Below are 14,676 nucleotides of genomic sequence, written 5' to 3' on the forward strand. Positions count from 1 at the left end.
TTATGCAAGGTCACATAGCTAAAAGTGATATTCTTGGGCCTCGCATCCAGGCCTGCCTCCCTACACCATGGTTGTTCACATGCCACACAAACATCATCAAAGTATTAATTCTTTTTGTTTGTTTTATTTTTTTGAGACAGGAGCTCACTATGTAGCTCCAGTTAACCTACAACTCCCTAGACAGTTGGCTGCCACCTCAAAACCTGTGTCTCTTACCTTTGTTCCCCCACAGGCTGGAATTAGAGGTAATCCTCATACCTGGCTTCAGGGAAGTAAAATCTAACACAATAAAACTCTTTGTTGACAGACTCTTTGAAAATGGCTCCCATCTCCCCATCTCTCACGGACCTACCCACCTTCATGAGCGTCCCCATTTCGCTTTTCTTGCATTGCAGCTTCAAAGTTGAGCTGGAGGATCTTGTTGAGAACCGTGACCCACTCCTCCATCTCCGCCTCACTGTCTGCTGCCAGGAGGTAACTGCTTTTGTCTTGCATCTTGAGCTCAAAAGCAAAGCGCCTGACTCTGTTGTTCTGTGATGGAAACAGGCAAAAGAGACACATTGGGAAGTAGCTCAGGATAATCTGCCCTATCTGTTAAAGGTGCCATCTTCTCAGCTCTCCGATACTACTTGAAAACTGCAAACTCCCTCCCTCTGAGCCCTCATCATAGCCCACCTTCTCCACCTTTAACCTTCCCATTTGATTAATTACCTATTTTTTTAAAACTAAAATATTTTTAGTTTATGTATATGAGTGCTTTGTCTGTGGTATCTATGTATACTATGTGTGTGGCTTGTCCCAGAGGAGGTCAGAAGAGAACACCAGATCCCCTGGAAGTGGAGTTACAGATGGTTGTGAGCCACCATATACATGATGGGAATTGAACCGGGGTCCTCTGCAAAAGCAGTACATGCTGGGACTGGAGAGGTGGCTCAGTGATTAAGAACATTTGCTGCTTTCTCTCTCTTTGTTCAATTTTAAGGTTTATTTTTATTATTTTTGATTATATTTCCATGTGTGTATGTGCATGTGAGTGCAGGTGCCCACGGAGGCCAGCGGCATCAGATCTCCTGGAGCTGGAGTCACAGACACTTATGAGCCAGTTGACATGGGTGCTGGGAACCAAACTTGTGCTCTTAACCACTGAGCCATCTTCCAGGCCTCATTACCTTTCTTCTCTATTTAATTTATGGATTACTTGTCCCCTGCAACGGCATAGAAATCCCTCAAGGAGAGAGGTTATCCATTCTCTTTATTTAATGTTACATCCATGATCTTTAAAGCAATGTCTGGCACACAGTGGGCATTTGAAAAATAGCTGAATCTATGAAATCTCACATGTAAATGTTATATTCAATTACTTAAAAAAAAAATCAAGTTGTGCTCCACCATTGCCTTTCTAAAAGCTGACTACTATCTACCAATCAGTTCTGCTTACTTCCCTGGAACTTTTCCATCATTTATTAATCCTAAAAGTATGTGGACTCTGTCTCCAGTTTGCATGTCCATTATGGGATGGAAGATAAGTGTAGACCAAGGTTAGTCCACGTCAGTGCTGCTCACATTCGAGTCCATCATTCTTTTCACAAGGGACTATTCTATGTACTGTACTATGTTTGGCAGCATCCCAGTCTCCACCCATCACATGTCAGTGGGACAGCTATGAGTCAAAAACATCTCCAGACACCGACAAATATATCCTAGAGACAAACACTCGAGGCTAACCACACTAGACAGAGATTCATCTCTGAAGAACAGTGCACACAGGCTGAAGGGGGAGGTGTCACAATCCCCCTCTGACTGCTGAGCAGGCAGACTGTCTCGACCGACACCCAACCATCTGCAGTTCAAGGATGCTGCACAGTGTAGTGCCCAGGCACAAGGTGACCGAAGGTCCATCGTTTCTGCAGCACAGTTTTTAGAAGCCTGAAGCTAACTGCTTCTTTGGGGAAGGCCATACGAACCACTGTGCACAGACTGTCTTCCATGGGCTCAGTAATTGCCACCTCGGGTCTCACTTAAATGCAAAGGTAGGAATCGAGGAGAGAAAGCTGGGAATGAAGGAGTTTTCTCTGTGTACCGGGGAATCACCTATTCCTCAAACACACAACAGTCAAGTAAAAGCACTAGGCCTTGAGTCTAAGTGATCCTTTCAGAGAGCCATTTTTTTCATCTGCAGTACAAGTCTAATGGACCGACTCCTGTGGCTTTATTTAGGACATGTTAGGGTTTAAGACTCAAGTTCTCTTTCAGGTCTACCTGGAAACTTTCCCCTTAGGCATTTCTTTTCATTCATAGCAGTAGTCAGCTATTATTTCAAATAACATCCAAAGAGGGGTGGGGCATGAGAGGGTAGGGAAAAGTGTTAGCATAGCCTATATATTTATATGAAGAGCTCCTTATGGGGGTGTGGGGGCCGACAGAGGGGTGTGGGAGGGGTGTGAGAGGGCAGAGAAGTGTTAGCGTAGCCTATATATTTATATGAAGATCTCCTAATGTGGGGGTGGGGGCCGACAGAGGGGTGTGGGAGGGGCATGAGAGAGGGTAGAAAAGTGTGTTAACATACAATATATACTTATATGTAGATCTCCTTAAGGAACACAGTATCATGAACAGTAAATACACATGATCAAAATTAAAAAGCAAACATCCCAAAGTATTATTTTTTTTCTCAAAACCATTTAAATCACAACTTTTTGTTTCTTTTTGTTGTTGTTTGAGACAGGGTCTCATGTAAGGCAGGCTGCTCTCAAACCCCCTAGGTAGCGAGGAAAGACTTGAAACTCTGGCACTTCTTGCCTCCACCTCCCAAGTGCTAGGACTTCCAGTGTATGCTACCATAGATGGGCTTAACTTACAACCTTTGATGCTCAGCTTCAAACAGGTGAGATAAAAAGGAAATTAGTCTTTTGAAGACTTATATGCAGTTCAGCAAATGAGAAATGCTATGAGCTACATATGCAAAAAGAATCTGAAGGAAGAGATGGACACTGGGGTCAGACCTCAGAGTCTGAAATGCACCCATGAGGCTAGCAGCTGGATGAGAGCTATCCAACAACAAACATCTGTGCACTGTGTTGCAGACTTGCAACAGGACATTCTTGTCAAACAAAAAGAATTACTTCTTACTTCAAAATGAGGGTGGAAAAAACACATCTAGCTTTGCTTTCAACTATGTCAGAAAATTCAGCTAAAAAAGTAACTCCTAGGTCTCTCAACTTCACATAAATGAAACTTGAGCGTGGAAATCTGACGCAGGAAGCCAATAAACTCATTAATGAATCACTCTGATACTTACTTACAATTAATCAGCATGCTTTGATATACTTTAATATACTCTGTTATTCACACTGGTAGCTTGTCGGGGAAGGTGCTGGCAGGGGATCCACCAGCTGATTGGCTGCTGGTAGGGGATCCACCAGCTGATTGGCTGCTGGTAGGGGATCCACCAGCTGATTGGTTGTTGGCTGAAGATACTTTTTCAGGGACTGTGAAGTAATGCTACAGTCTTGAACTAGGGCTCAGACACATGCCCACCATTTGCGGTCTAAGGTCCTGGCCTGTGGCTTATGGATTCCCAAAAATTAAACATGCCAAGATCTAACTAAAATTCCATTGTTCTGGCTGTTTTCAAAAGCTAGCAATGCTCATCTGGCTTCATCAGCTGTAGCAGGTGCTTCCTTTACTTTAGGTACCCGGCAGCCAGTTTGTCCCCGTCCCCAGCATCCCCACCTGCGGCATTCCCCATCTCTCCTGCCACGCCCACACTTCTAACTTGGTGTGCTAATTTTCGCTTCTGACAAGGACAGAGTCATAATTACCAGAGCACTGGACAAAATAGATGAAAACACTATTCTCAAATAAGGGTAGAGTCAATGTGGCTGTGATCCCCAACAGAAGAAAGATAAATGAACCCACTGACTTTAGCATCTGGCTAAGAGACTCAAACAGGGTCTTTGTCATCTTGTCAAAATAAAGCTACTGACCAAATCTCATGAAGACAGGCAGACAGAACAAATAGGAAGTCTCTAGAATGAGATACAGGTGAAAGACATCAGGTGGACAAACACTGTAGAATCCTCAGATCCCACATCTGTCATGTCTAGTTTCTATCCGCATACCTACCTTAACAAAAAAAAGTCTGCCAATTAATAAATAAAATTCAAGACAGAGCAACCTACTAGACTTCAGAAAATGAAAGACGAGATCAGGGGCCAGGGAGGTCTCAGCAGGTAAAGGTGCTTGCCTCACAAATGTGGCGCCCTGGACTTGATCCGGAGGACCCATCTGGTGGGAAGGAGAAGTTGTTCTCCGACGGCCATGTGTGCTGTGGGATTCACCACCACCTCAACCCCTCACAACAATGAATATCTTTTTAAATTACAAAGAGGTGATCATAAAAAAACAGAAAGCAAGAACTCCAGCAGATGTCCCTAAACACAATGGTGATGAGAAGATGCTGTAATGCCTTTGATGTTCTGAGGTCAAAAAACTTCTTGCGATTTCTAAAAAATGAGCCGAGTACAACTAGAATAAAAGGTATTTGCAGATAGAGTAAATAAAAATGTATCATTTTGTATAAAGTTTCTTAGGCAGCTACTAGACTCTAGTAACTAGAGGGTGTCTCCTCCAAAATAAAAAATTTAAAAATCACAATAAAAAGGAGGAAAACAGGCTGGAGAAACAGGTCACCTGGTAGAGTGCTCTCCCAGCATGCCCGAGGCCAGGGCTCCATCCCCAGGGTGCTCAGGCGTACGAGGTGGTGCATGGCCGCCACCACAGCACGTGGGAGGTGGGGGAGGAGGATCAGAAGGTCCACTCACCCTCCACTTGTCTTGAGGCCTAGACTACACGAGGCCCTGTCTCAGGAAGGAGCAGAGAACGCGACATGGCAGGGAATGTGAAGAGAAGAAAGGGTGTCCACGACAGCAGCTCTGCAGGTGGGAAACGCCACGGCCCAGAGGGAGCAGAAAGGCGAGGGTCTAACATTCTACCTCCCTGCTGGGAGGTCCAGGACTGAGGTGCAGGGGGTGCGGGGGTGAAGCACTTCTAGCAGTACACTTCAGCCCTTCTCTGTTCAATGAGGTGAGCGTCTTCACCAGAGGATGGAGATGCAATTGGACTTTAGGTAAGAATGTAAACACCCAAACAAAAGACCTATGGTCAAACCCAAGAGCCATGTCAGCTACGTCCCTGACTTCTCCAGAGGCTTCTCTGGTGATGCTGAATCCATTTACTATCTAGTTGACAGGGGGAGTGTTAACTGGTCACAGAGTCCCTCTGTCTGAGGGCCTCAGAAGGAACGCATTCACATTCTTCATTCCGCGATTCCTCGGGCAGATTCTGAAGAATCAGGGTGTTTGTGTTTTACACACTGTGAATTGTGAAATGGAACAAGTCTCCATGTTAGACAGCAAACATCCCAGTTCGGTGGGTTTTACTACGCGGCCCAGGCTGGCCTTGAACTTAAGGTCCCCCTCTGACTCATTCTCTGTCATCATGCCCAAGTTTTAAACACAAAACCTCGCACACTGCAGGGCTCCTGCCTACTACAGTATCCTGCCATCTTCAGAATGATGAAAAGTAAGCTTTGTTTTCAGGTTAGGTATTATGTTTCTACCTAATTACACCATGTTTAGAAGCATTTCCCTGAATCTGCTCATTCTTGCATAGTATCGCTGCAGACCAGAAACCTAAATAAAAATTCTTTTCATACTCACCTGAATCACACCCATGCAGGAATCTAGGAATATGGATCCTTTGGGTTCTTTGGAGATCTTTTCATCTTTATAAAAATTTAGATTATAGGATCCATCACCGAGTTGAATCAGGTGGAAAAACCGCCTCTTAAATGACTGAAAACAAAACAAACAAACAGAGACAGTTCTTCTTTCTAAATGGACAGTGGGAACTGATAAGCCACTAGGACTCTTGAAGAATTCTGTAACCCCAGTGGGAGTCTAGCCAATGCTGCTGGTAACAGGCCTGGCTGCAGGAAGATCCCCCACCATGGTTCATGGTCTTCCTGCCTATCTGTCTTAAGAAGGTGTCACCATCATCCATGGGTCACTGTTTCTCATCCACAGAGCTTGAGATTTTACGGAACCACCCAAAGGTAGGGGAAAAGTTCCACCCTTGAGACAGAGATGCTCTCAACCGCCCGAGTTCCTCACTCATACAACAGGGCTGTCTTTTGAGCCTCGGGATTCTGGTAGTCAGCACTCCTCTGGGTTACTTCCCATCTCTGTGTTCGCCTCACCTTCCTCTCACTGTTTCTTTTCTCCTTAAGATTCACCCTGGCCTCTCCTGCATAATTTCTTAAACTACTTTTACTTTTTTAAAAAAAAAAATTTTTAACTATGTGTCTGTGTCTGTGTGTGGGTATGCATATAGAAATGCTGGTACCGGTGGAGGCCAGAGGTGTGGGATACCCCTGGAGCGGGAGTTACAGGCAGTCGTGAGCTGCCTGGTAGGGGTAGTGGGACTTGAACTCAGGTCCTTTAGAAGGAAAGCATCTTAGGAGCCTGACAGTATCCCTTTTGTGGGGAAAACCGGCACGCCTGTTCACCTTGTGCAGTATGTTCGAGCCAGAGTAGCAAGGTTTATGTGGGGAGAAGCAGGGTGACGCCCTCTTACCCTCATGGTCACGCTGATCGCACTGTTCATGTTGCCTTTGTACAGCCAGCCATGTTTGGTGAGCCCACCCTTCTGAGACCCCAGGGAAGCAGCATCCTAGGAGGGGAGGAAAATGCCACAACATCAATCCACTGCTTTACACAGATTACTTTCTGTGAGTTTCACCAATGGGAAAATCATTCCATCTGTTCACGACTACTCTACTGGGACACCAATGCCCCTAAGTCACACTGGAGTCCATTTGTAGTGAGAGAAAATGAGCCTAAACGTCCAGATATCCTGTTCTTTTAAGGTCAGGTTAGTTCTGGCCAAATTTTTACTTTTGGGAATTTAATAAGCCGCAGAAACCACATACCACTCAGTTGAACTGCCTCACCCGGTTTCATGAAAAAAAGTTTTCAAACTACACTCCTCCGTGCTTAGAGGACAAAAGAAAATTCTTGAAATGCTTCCCAGAGGCTTGGTTCAGGGGAAGGTGAATAAAGAAAAGGAAAGACAAGGCCATGCAGGAAGGCATTGTAAAATGACCGGGTGAGGGGAAGGGAGGCCGGAGGAGGCAGGAGCTAGAATAAAAGTGTGTCTTCAAGCTCAGACCTACCCAGCGAGCTCTGGGTGTGAGCTGGTGGGCACTGGGCTGGTGCCTGTCCCAGCTGCAGCCAGCACACACAGCCACGAACAGCTATAAATGTGGCCCAACACAAATCCGTTAAGCCATTTAACACTTTTTGACATTTTTTTTTCCCTGTAACTTGGCTGCACAGCATGTGGACTACACAGTGACAACATCAGCTTCCAGTGACAGAGGCTGCACACGCCGGGAGAGAGCGTAGACAGACAGAGGCAACATTGCCTGCAAATGGCCTCGGGTTTGTTGACAAAGCTGACAGCCGTGGGAAGAAGGCCTGGCTCCAGCTTTGTCCCCAACCATTCACTGTCAGTATTCGTGGTGTTCGCATTATGATCATTGGAACTGAGGAATCGTTTGCCCGCCAAGGGTTTCCGAAGCCCGGGGCACCTCTGCATGTGAACCTCCACTTGGGCCTCCCAGTCCTGTAATCAGCTCCTTTAAAAAAGACTGTGTGGCCCTGGCTGGCCTTAACTCACAGAGATCCACCTGCCTCTGCCCAGGGCCATGAATATTAACTTCTAAAGATGGTTAATGCTGTACTCAGTGTACGGCTAAGGAAAGGGGGAAGGAGTCTAAACTCACGATGGGGATTCCCTTCCTGAGCAGACAACTGTAAGGCCCCACACTCTTTCTACACTTCTCTAAGGACTCTTTTCTCCAAGAGTTAGGGAGCTTATTAAAGTCAGCCTGCGCTAAAACAGCCACTGGAGAAATAACCATTTTACTTCCACGGGCTGCCAGGGGAAGAGACCCTGTTGAAAACTGTCTAAATTCAAGGTCTAAGATCTGATCCAAATCTTTGCAAATGATCTCAGAACAAAACACAGGTCAGAGAGCATGAGGTGCTGAGCAGTCAAGATAAAGCAGGAACCTTAAGACAACCCAAAAATATATTTTAAAAAAATTCTTCCTTTGCTTCATTAAACATCCCAATTCCTGTTTGGGCGTAAGTTTGGTACGTCTCCTGAAGCCTGCACAACCAGAGACTCAAGTGAGAAGAGAGGCAGGAGAGAGCAGGAACCCCACCTCATCTTTGTCGGCCTCCTCATCGACTTCATAGACGTGAACTGGAAGTTTATCCAACTTGGCCAGTTTGCTTGAAAAACAAGAAAGAAAACTTGCTTTGTAATTGCATAATCAATAGAGTCTATGTCTCCATCCATCAGAAGAGCCAGCCCGTAACAAGCCCAACAGTGGCCCCTAAGGTAAAGAATAACACCATCTATGCCTTTGCTTTTCAATGAGACAAGGGACCCCAGTCAAAGGTCCACACAGCACCGCAGACCTGTAGACCTGTAGACATGGAGACACAGCTTGCTAGAGCTAGGAGGCCTATTAAATGGAAGAAAGTGGATTGTGTACTAAGTAGAAGACTTGGTGGGAAAAATTTAATATAAAATATGACAGAGAAAAGAATTAGTGGGTCACAGAATTTTAAGTGATTAATGATGGAGGGTGATGAAATAATTAATGATGGACAGTATTGATGACCACAGCAGCAGTAGCTGCAATCATGTGGATAGCCATGTGCTGGGCATGCTGGGTACTTTACACATGCCCTCTCACTGACTCATTTGAGCTGGTGGGGGCCGTTGTCAAACTACTAACCAGGAGGAAACTGAGGCATATAGAGAGCAAAGCGAACCCAGACGAAACCCAGAGTCCGTAATCCCAATTACAATGCTCCATTCAGCTAGAAATTCTTATTAATGCTCAATGGCAAAATCAACCAACAGTTAAAATCTACCCCATAGTAAACAAAGAATACATGTAGTCAGTTATCTTTCAACATGGGGATAGTCTGAGCAAGACAAGGAAGGTAGATTTATTGGATTAAATAGGAATCATTCCCAAATCCCAAGTGAGAATTGGGGAACTATAGAGCTAGGGAGCCCATCCATGTGGAGAAAATAACATTGGCCGGGAGTTGTGATGTTTAAAAAGAGGTAATCAGGAAGTTGGCTGAACACTCTAAGGAGTGGCTGAGCCACACACATAGGAAAAACAAACAGCGAGGTCCAGGGAGAAAAGTACAAAGTGCTCAAAATCTCACAGACGCAACAAACCCAAGAACGCGTTAATTTGGGTTCCCTAAGATTTTCAGTCGTGATAGTGACCCTGAGAACAGCCCTCTCCGTTTGCTCGGTTTCCAGCACCAATCACACTCCCCTTTGCAGCTGGGTTCGGAACGCGTTGTTTTCTAACAGCCCTCTCCACCCGCTTCCCTTGGTGACAAACCTATCTGAACACAATTGCTTTTGGTATGCTCTCAGTTAAAGTTTCAAAGCAGGCAAGGAATTGACCTGGAAAAACATTTGTTATCAGAGTTACTTTCTCAGAACAATATTTCTTTACTATAGATAGTCTTCACACGTTTCTTTTCCAAAATATTCTTTTGAAGAAACACACAGACACCTAAGATGGGTGGGTGGGGGGAGGGGGGGAGGGAGGGAGGAAGGGAAGGAGGGAGGGAGGGAGGGAGGGAGGGAGGGAGGGAGAGAGAGAGAGAGAAGAGAGAAGAGAGAAGAGAGAAGAGAGAAGAGAGAAGAGAGAGAGAAACTATTCTCATGAATTAAGCTGGAACCAACCTAGGTGTCTGTCAACAGAGGAATGGATACATAAGATGAAATTGTTTTCAGCCCTAAAAAATGAATGCAACTGGAAATAGTCATATTACAGAAATTATACCCGTCTCAGAAACACAAATACCTGCTTTCTTCCATATGTGGTGCCTAAATTTTATACAGATACATAAAAACCACAGAGGCATAGATGACATAAAAGAATGTGCCTGAGGATGTGGGGGCCAGGCAGGAATGGGGAGAGTGGTGGACAGCAGAGAACATGCTCACAGCACAGTGTATGCGTGTGAACATGTGATTATGATCCCAGGAGCGTGTGTGTGGACGTATGTCAATAAAAAGGAAGGCGTGAATATGAGAAAGTGGAAGGAGCGTGTGAAAACTGAACAGTGGGAGGTAAAGGAGGATTGAAGATGATCAGAGTGTTATATACGTGGATGAAATGTCATGATGAAACTCATTACTTCATAAAATTAATAAATGCTAACAAAAAGTGGTCAGTCTAATAAACATAAAACCATACTGCAGAACATTTCAATATAGTGGCCTTATCTTTATACACTTTAGTGAAAACTTTCTGGCCTCCAAACAGAATTTCAGAACAGGATTAATTCACCTACATGTTCTCATGCTGTCTACCCCATCAGAGTATGACAGCCAGTCTCACAATCGTCTGTTTCCACATGGCTCTGACTATGCAGATGGAGCCACACGTGTCCTCATGTGTCCATCTAACAAGTGACTCACCTCGGAAGCTGTCGAAAGTCTCCTGAGTAATCTTCATATTTATAGGTCACAAGATGCCAGTCAGAGTTGTAGGTTTTGATGCACTGTTCAGGATTTAGACAAACCAGAGAAACAAAGTCAGGTGACTTTCTGGGGAGTCAGACCCGAGAGACATATCAAAGTTCTGCCATCAATCATGGGCTGTCAAAATTCTACCTGCAGAGTCTCCCACGAGGTATAAGACTTTGAACCAGTGAAACATGACCCTTGGGAAAAATGCTGTTTCAAGTTATCAATATTAATGATCTGACAGCAGCTTTTATATGGTGACATTGAAATAGCAATTACTATTCCTGGCTTATAATCATTTGTTTTTATTTAAAAAAAAAAAAAGAGTTATGGTACTACGGCAGTTTGAAGGAGAATTGCCCCTAGAGGCTCATATATTTAAATGTTTGGTCCCCAGTTGGTCTGCTTGTAAAAGATTAGGAGGTGTGGTTTTGTTGGAGTGTGGCCTTGTTGGAGGAGGTGTGTCACTGGAGGGTATAGAATTTTGAGATTTCAAAAGCCTGCACCATTCCCAAAGCCTCTCGCTCAGGCTCATGCTTGTGAATCAAGATGGGCGTTCTCAGTGACTGCCTCCTACCATTCTCCCTGCCCACGGGTCATGGACTCTCCCCCTGAACTGTACGACCCCAATAAACTCTTCTATAAGCTACCTTGGTCGGCAATGGGAAAGTTACTAAGAAGACTGCATTTATTTATTTGTCTGTGGGGAACGTGCTCACGTAGAGGCCGGAGGGCTCTAGCAGGCCTGGACTTGGCAAACATGGTGCAGGCCGGCCTTGCCCAGCCCCCTTCCTTATAAACCACAGAGTATATCCCTAAAGCTAGCCATCAAGGCCTGTTCCTCATTTGGACATTTTCTTACGGCAGACTAATTCCACAGGCTAACTACCGAAGTCCAGCAATCAAAAGCCCCTTTGGCTCACGTAATTAACATGTGTGTGGAATAATCTTTTTGTACACTGTGAAGATGTGTCTCTCTGATTGGTTTGACAAAAAGCTGAACAGCCAATAGCTAGGCAAGCTTTGCTGGGCAGAGAGGACACTGGGAAGAAGAAGACGGAGATGCCAGGAGACACAGAGCACGCAGGATGGGCACTGCGGAGATGAGGTAATAAACCATGAGGCAGAAAGTAAGTTAATAGAAATGGGCTGATTTAAGATATAAGAGCCAGTTAGAAACAAGCCTAAGCTATCGGCTGAGCTTTCATAATGTATAAGTATCTATGTTGTTTTTTTGTGAGCTGGCGGCCCAAAGAAAAACCCATCTACAAACATGTCCAACCAAAGCATACCACGGCATCCTAGCCCACTCTAACAGAGACCTCTCCTTTTTCTCTTCTTAAAAGTTACACCTACAAGGTCATTTGCTGCTGTTTTCTGAGTCAGAAAGCAGCTACTTTAACTTTTCTTCCCTACTTAATAAAGGATCTCTCTGTGAAAACAGGTGATTGGGTGTGGTTTGTGCCTAATCCAGGGTCTGGGAGGGAGTCTCCACGGTGTGTGGTGCTGTGGGATGGTCTGTATGTCAAATTGCTCTGATTGGTCAATAAATAAAACACTGATTGGCCAGTGGCCAGGCAGGAAGTAGGTGGGACAAGGAGAGAGGAGAATTCTGGGAAGCGGAAGGCTGAGGCAGAGAGACACTGCCAGCCGCTGCCATGACAAGCAGCATGTGAAGACTCTGGTAAGCCACAAGCCATGTGGCAAGGTATAGATTAATAGAAATGAGTTAATTTAAGCTATAAGAACAGTTAGCAAGAAGCCTGCCACGGCCATACAGTTTGTAAGCAATATAAGTCTCTGTGTTTACTTGGTTGGGTCTGAGCGGCTGTGGGGCTGGTGGGTGACAAAGATTTGTCCTGACTGTGGGCCAGGCAGGAAAACTTAGCTACAGTGTGGGTCCTTTCAGAGGCTAGAGGACAACTTGCCAGAGTCAATGCTCTCCCTCCACCATATGGGTCTGGAGGGTCAAACTCAGGCCAGCATGCTTGGCAGCAGGTGCCTGTACCCGCTGACCATTAGCACATGGTTTGGAAAGAGGCCATATGTCTTAAGTGCGTGAGTCTCAAGACCCTTTCATGATGTTTACTAACAGAACTAGGGTTGTTAGTGCTGTCACTTAAATCTATCCTCGGTTTTTCTTCACGTTCCTAAGTGACAGAGTGAGGTTATGAGGAGGAAAGATGTAGTAGACTCCAACTCACATGGCATCATGGCCTTTTTACCTGTGTGTGTGTGTGTGTGTGTGTGTGTGTGTGTGTGTGTGTGTGTGTGTGTGTACTGTATGGGGCACTCACTCCGACAAGGAGGGGCAGGGTGCCCTTCATCTCCCATCTGGCATGTCAGCACCCATCTGAGGGCTGTGCAGTCTTAAGATGGACAAGGCTACACCAGTCAGATCTTCACATATGAATGAGTGGAATTTGGTAGCTGAAAGTCCAGCTTGTTAAAGTGGGCTTAGGTCATGTGAAATTCTAGATAGTTAGCTCTTGACATACACAAAACTGAGTACAGAAGAAGAGCATGTGAAAAGACGTATTTGTGCTGGGGGGGGGGGTAAATTGTGTGTGCCTAACGCTTTTGAACCAAGTCACTATTCTTGTTCTGGCTCATTTACACCCAGTGTTTTGTCTGTGTCACAGCCTCCACCCGGGCAGCTACCAACTTACAACAGTAATAACAATGGGTGCTGCTTTTTAATTTCTGTTTTTCTATGCCAGGCTTCACAGTGAGCAACTCTGCTTGAAAAGATATGAAGGGAGGGGAGTGTGGGTGTTCTAGATTACTCTTTGGAGGCAGAATAAACAGGAGAGAAAGGCCAAGGGCAGAGTCAGCCAGGGGAGTGAGCAACTTCTCTCCATTTGACCACGCAATGGTAAACATTTTTAAATGTTATTTATTCTAACAAATACTTTTTCACAATTTCCAGCAAAACTTTCACACCTGGACCTCAGATAACCACATTCAAAATCAGATTCCAAAGCCACAGAACATGGTTTGAAAAGTCATAGCCGGGCGGTGGTGGCGCACGCCTTTAATCCCAGCACTCGGGAGGCAGAGACAGGCGGATCTCTGTGAGTTTGAGGCCAGCCTGGGCTACCAAGTGAGTTCCAGGAAAGGCACAAAGCTACACAGAGAAACCCTGTCTTGAAAAACCAAAAAAAAAAAAAAAAAAAAGAAAAGTCACATGTACTCATGGGTTTTCCTACAGCTGCCCGTGGTCTGCCGGCCCGTGGAGGCAGGCCTGACTCTGTGTAGCATACTCCTATTCTCTTCATCTGGCCGTAACGGTCTCTCAAGAACTGTAGCAAAAGTTGCACACCATCGTTCTAACCAGACGTTAAACCATCCTGAGGTACAGCATATGCCCAGCAAATGAAGAGCAAGGGGGGACAAAGGCAGGGAGTGCGAATGTTGTTATGAGGGGAGCATCTGAATGCCCATGTGTTTACAACTTTAAGCAAAATAGGGAAATATAATGCCTAAATATTTAAACTTGTAAGGAACTGGGTAGTAAGGACTCAGTGGTAAAGGAACTAGCCACCAAGCCTGATGACCCCAGTTCAACCCTCCGAAGCCCACAGTGCAAGAAGAGAAATGAACTCTTGCAAGATGTATTCAGACCTCCATGTATGCATTGTGGGACGCATGTACATGTGTACACACACACACACACACACACACACACACACACACACACACTAAGCAAATGTAAAATCAAAGGAATTGCAGAAAGCATCAAGCATTCTAAACTACCCAGAGATTCACTCAACAAGTGCCGGTGCCTGTCTAACTGTAGGCACTGGCTAAATCCCAAGGCAGAGGCACCAGGTAAAGACTCCAGAAAGTCTTTGACGTAACAGATTCCCTCAGGAGTCTAATAAGAAAACTGGGTCCAAATGGGTAGGCATGTGACACAGCTTTAGCTCACCTTTCAAACTTGGGAACCTCAACAAGAATATTAAGTTAGAGTGACAGGCATATGAAGGAATTTGTTTTGTTTGCTTTTTGTTTTTGTTGTTGTTGTTTTTTACA

General features: G+C 45.1%; 1 protein-coding gene across 23 annotated transcripts in view; it reads right to left on the reverse strand.

Annotated features, from left to right (window-relative positions):
* Dock9 (dedicator of cytokinesis 9) overlaps window positions 1-14,676 on the reverse strand; it is a 279,931-nt gene that overhangs the window by 123,363 nt on the left and 141,892 nt on the right. For all 23 annotated transcript variants that reach the window (XM_076545581.1, XM_076545587.1, XM_076545586.1 and 20 more), the window contains exons 4-8: window positions 10,594-10,676; window positions 8,291-8,360; window positions 6,637-6,732; window positions 5,721-5,855; window positions 357-531 (exon numbers count right to left, since the gene is read on the reverse strand). In XM_076545581.1, coding sequence (XP_076401696.1) covers window positions 357-531; window positions 5,721-5,855; window positions 6,637-6,732; window positions 8,291-8,360; window positions 10,594-10,676 — 559 coding nt within the window. The remainder of the gene's footprint in view (window positions 1-356; window positions 532-5,720; window positions 5,856-6,636; window positions 6,733-8,290; window positions 8,361-10,593; window positions 10,677-14,676) is intronic.

The sequence above is a fragment of the Peromyscus maniculatus genome, chromosome 9 (genome assembly GCF_049852395.1).
Source record: "Peromyscus maniculatus bairdii isolate BWxNUB_F1_BW_parent chromosome 9, HU_Pman_BW_mat_3.1, whole genome shotgun sequence".
Lineage (NCBI taxonomy): Eukaryota > Metazoa > Chordata > Mammalia > Rodentia > Cricetidae > Peromyscus > Peromyscus maniculatus.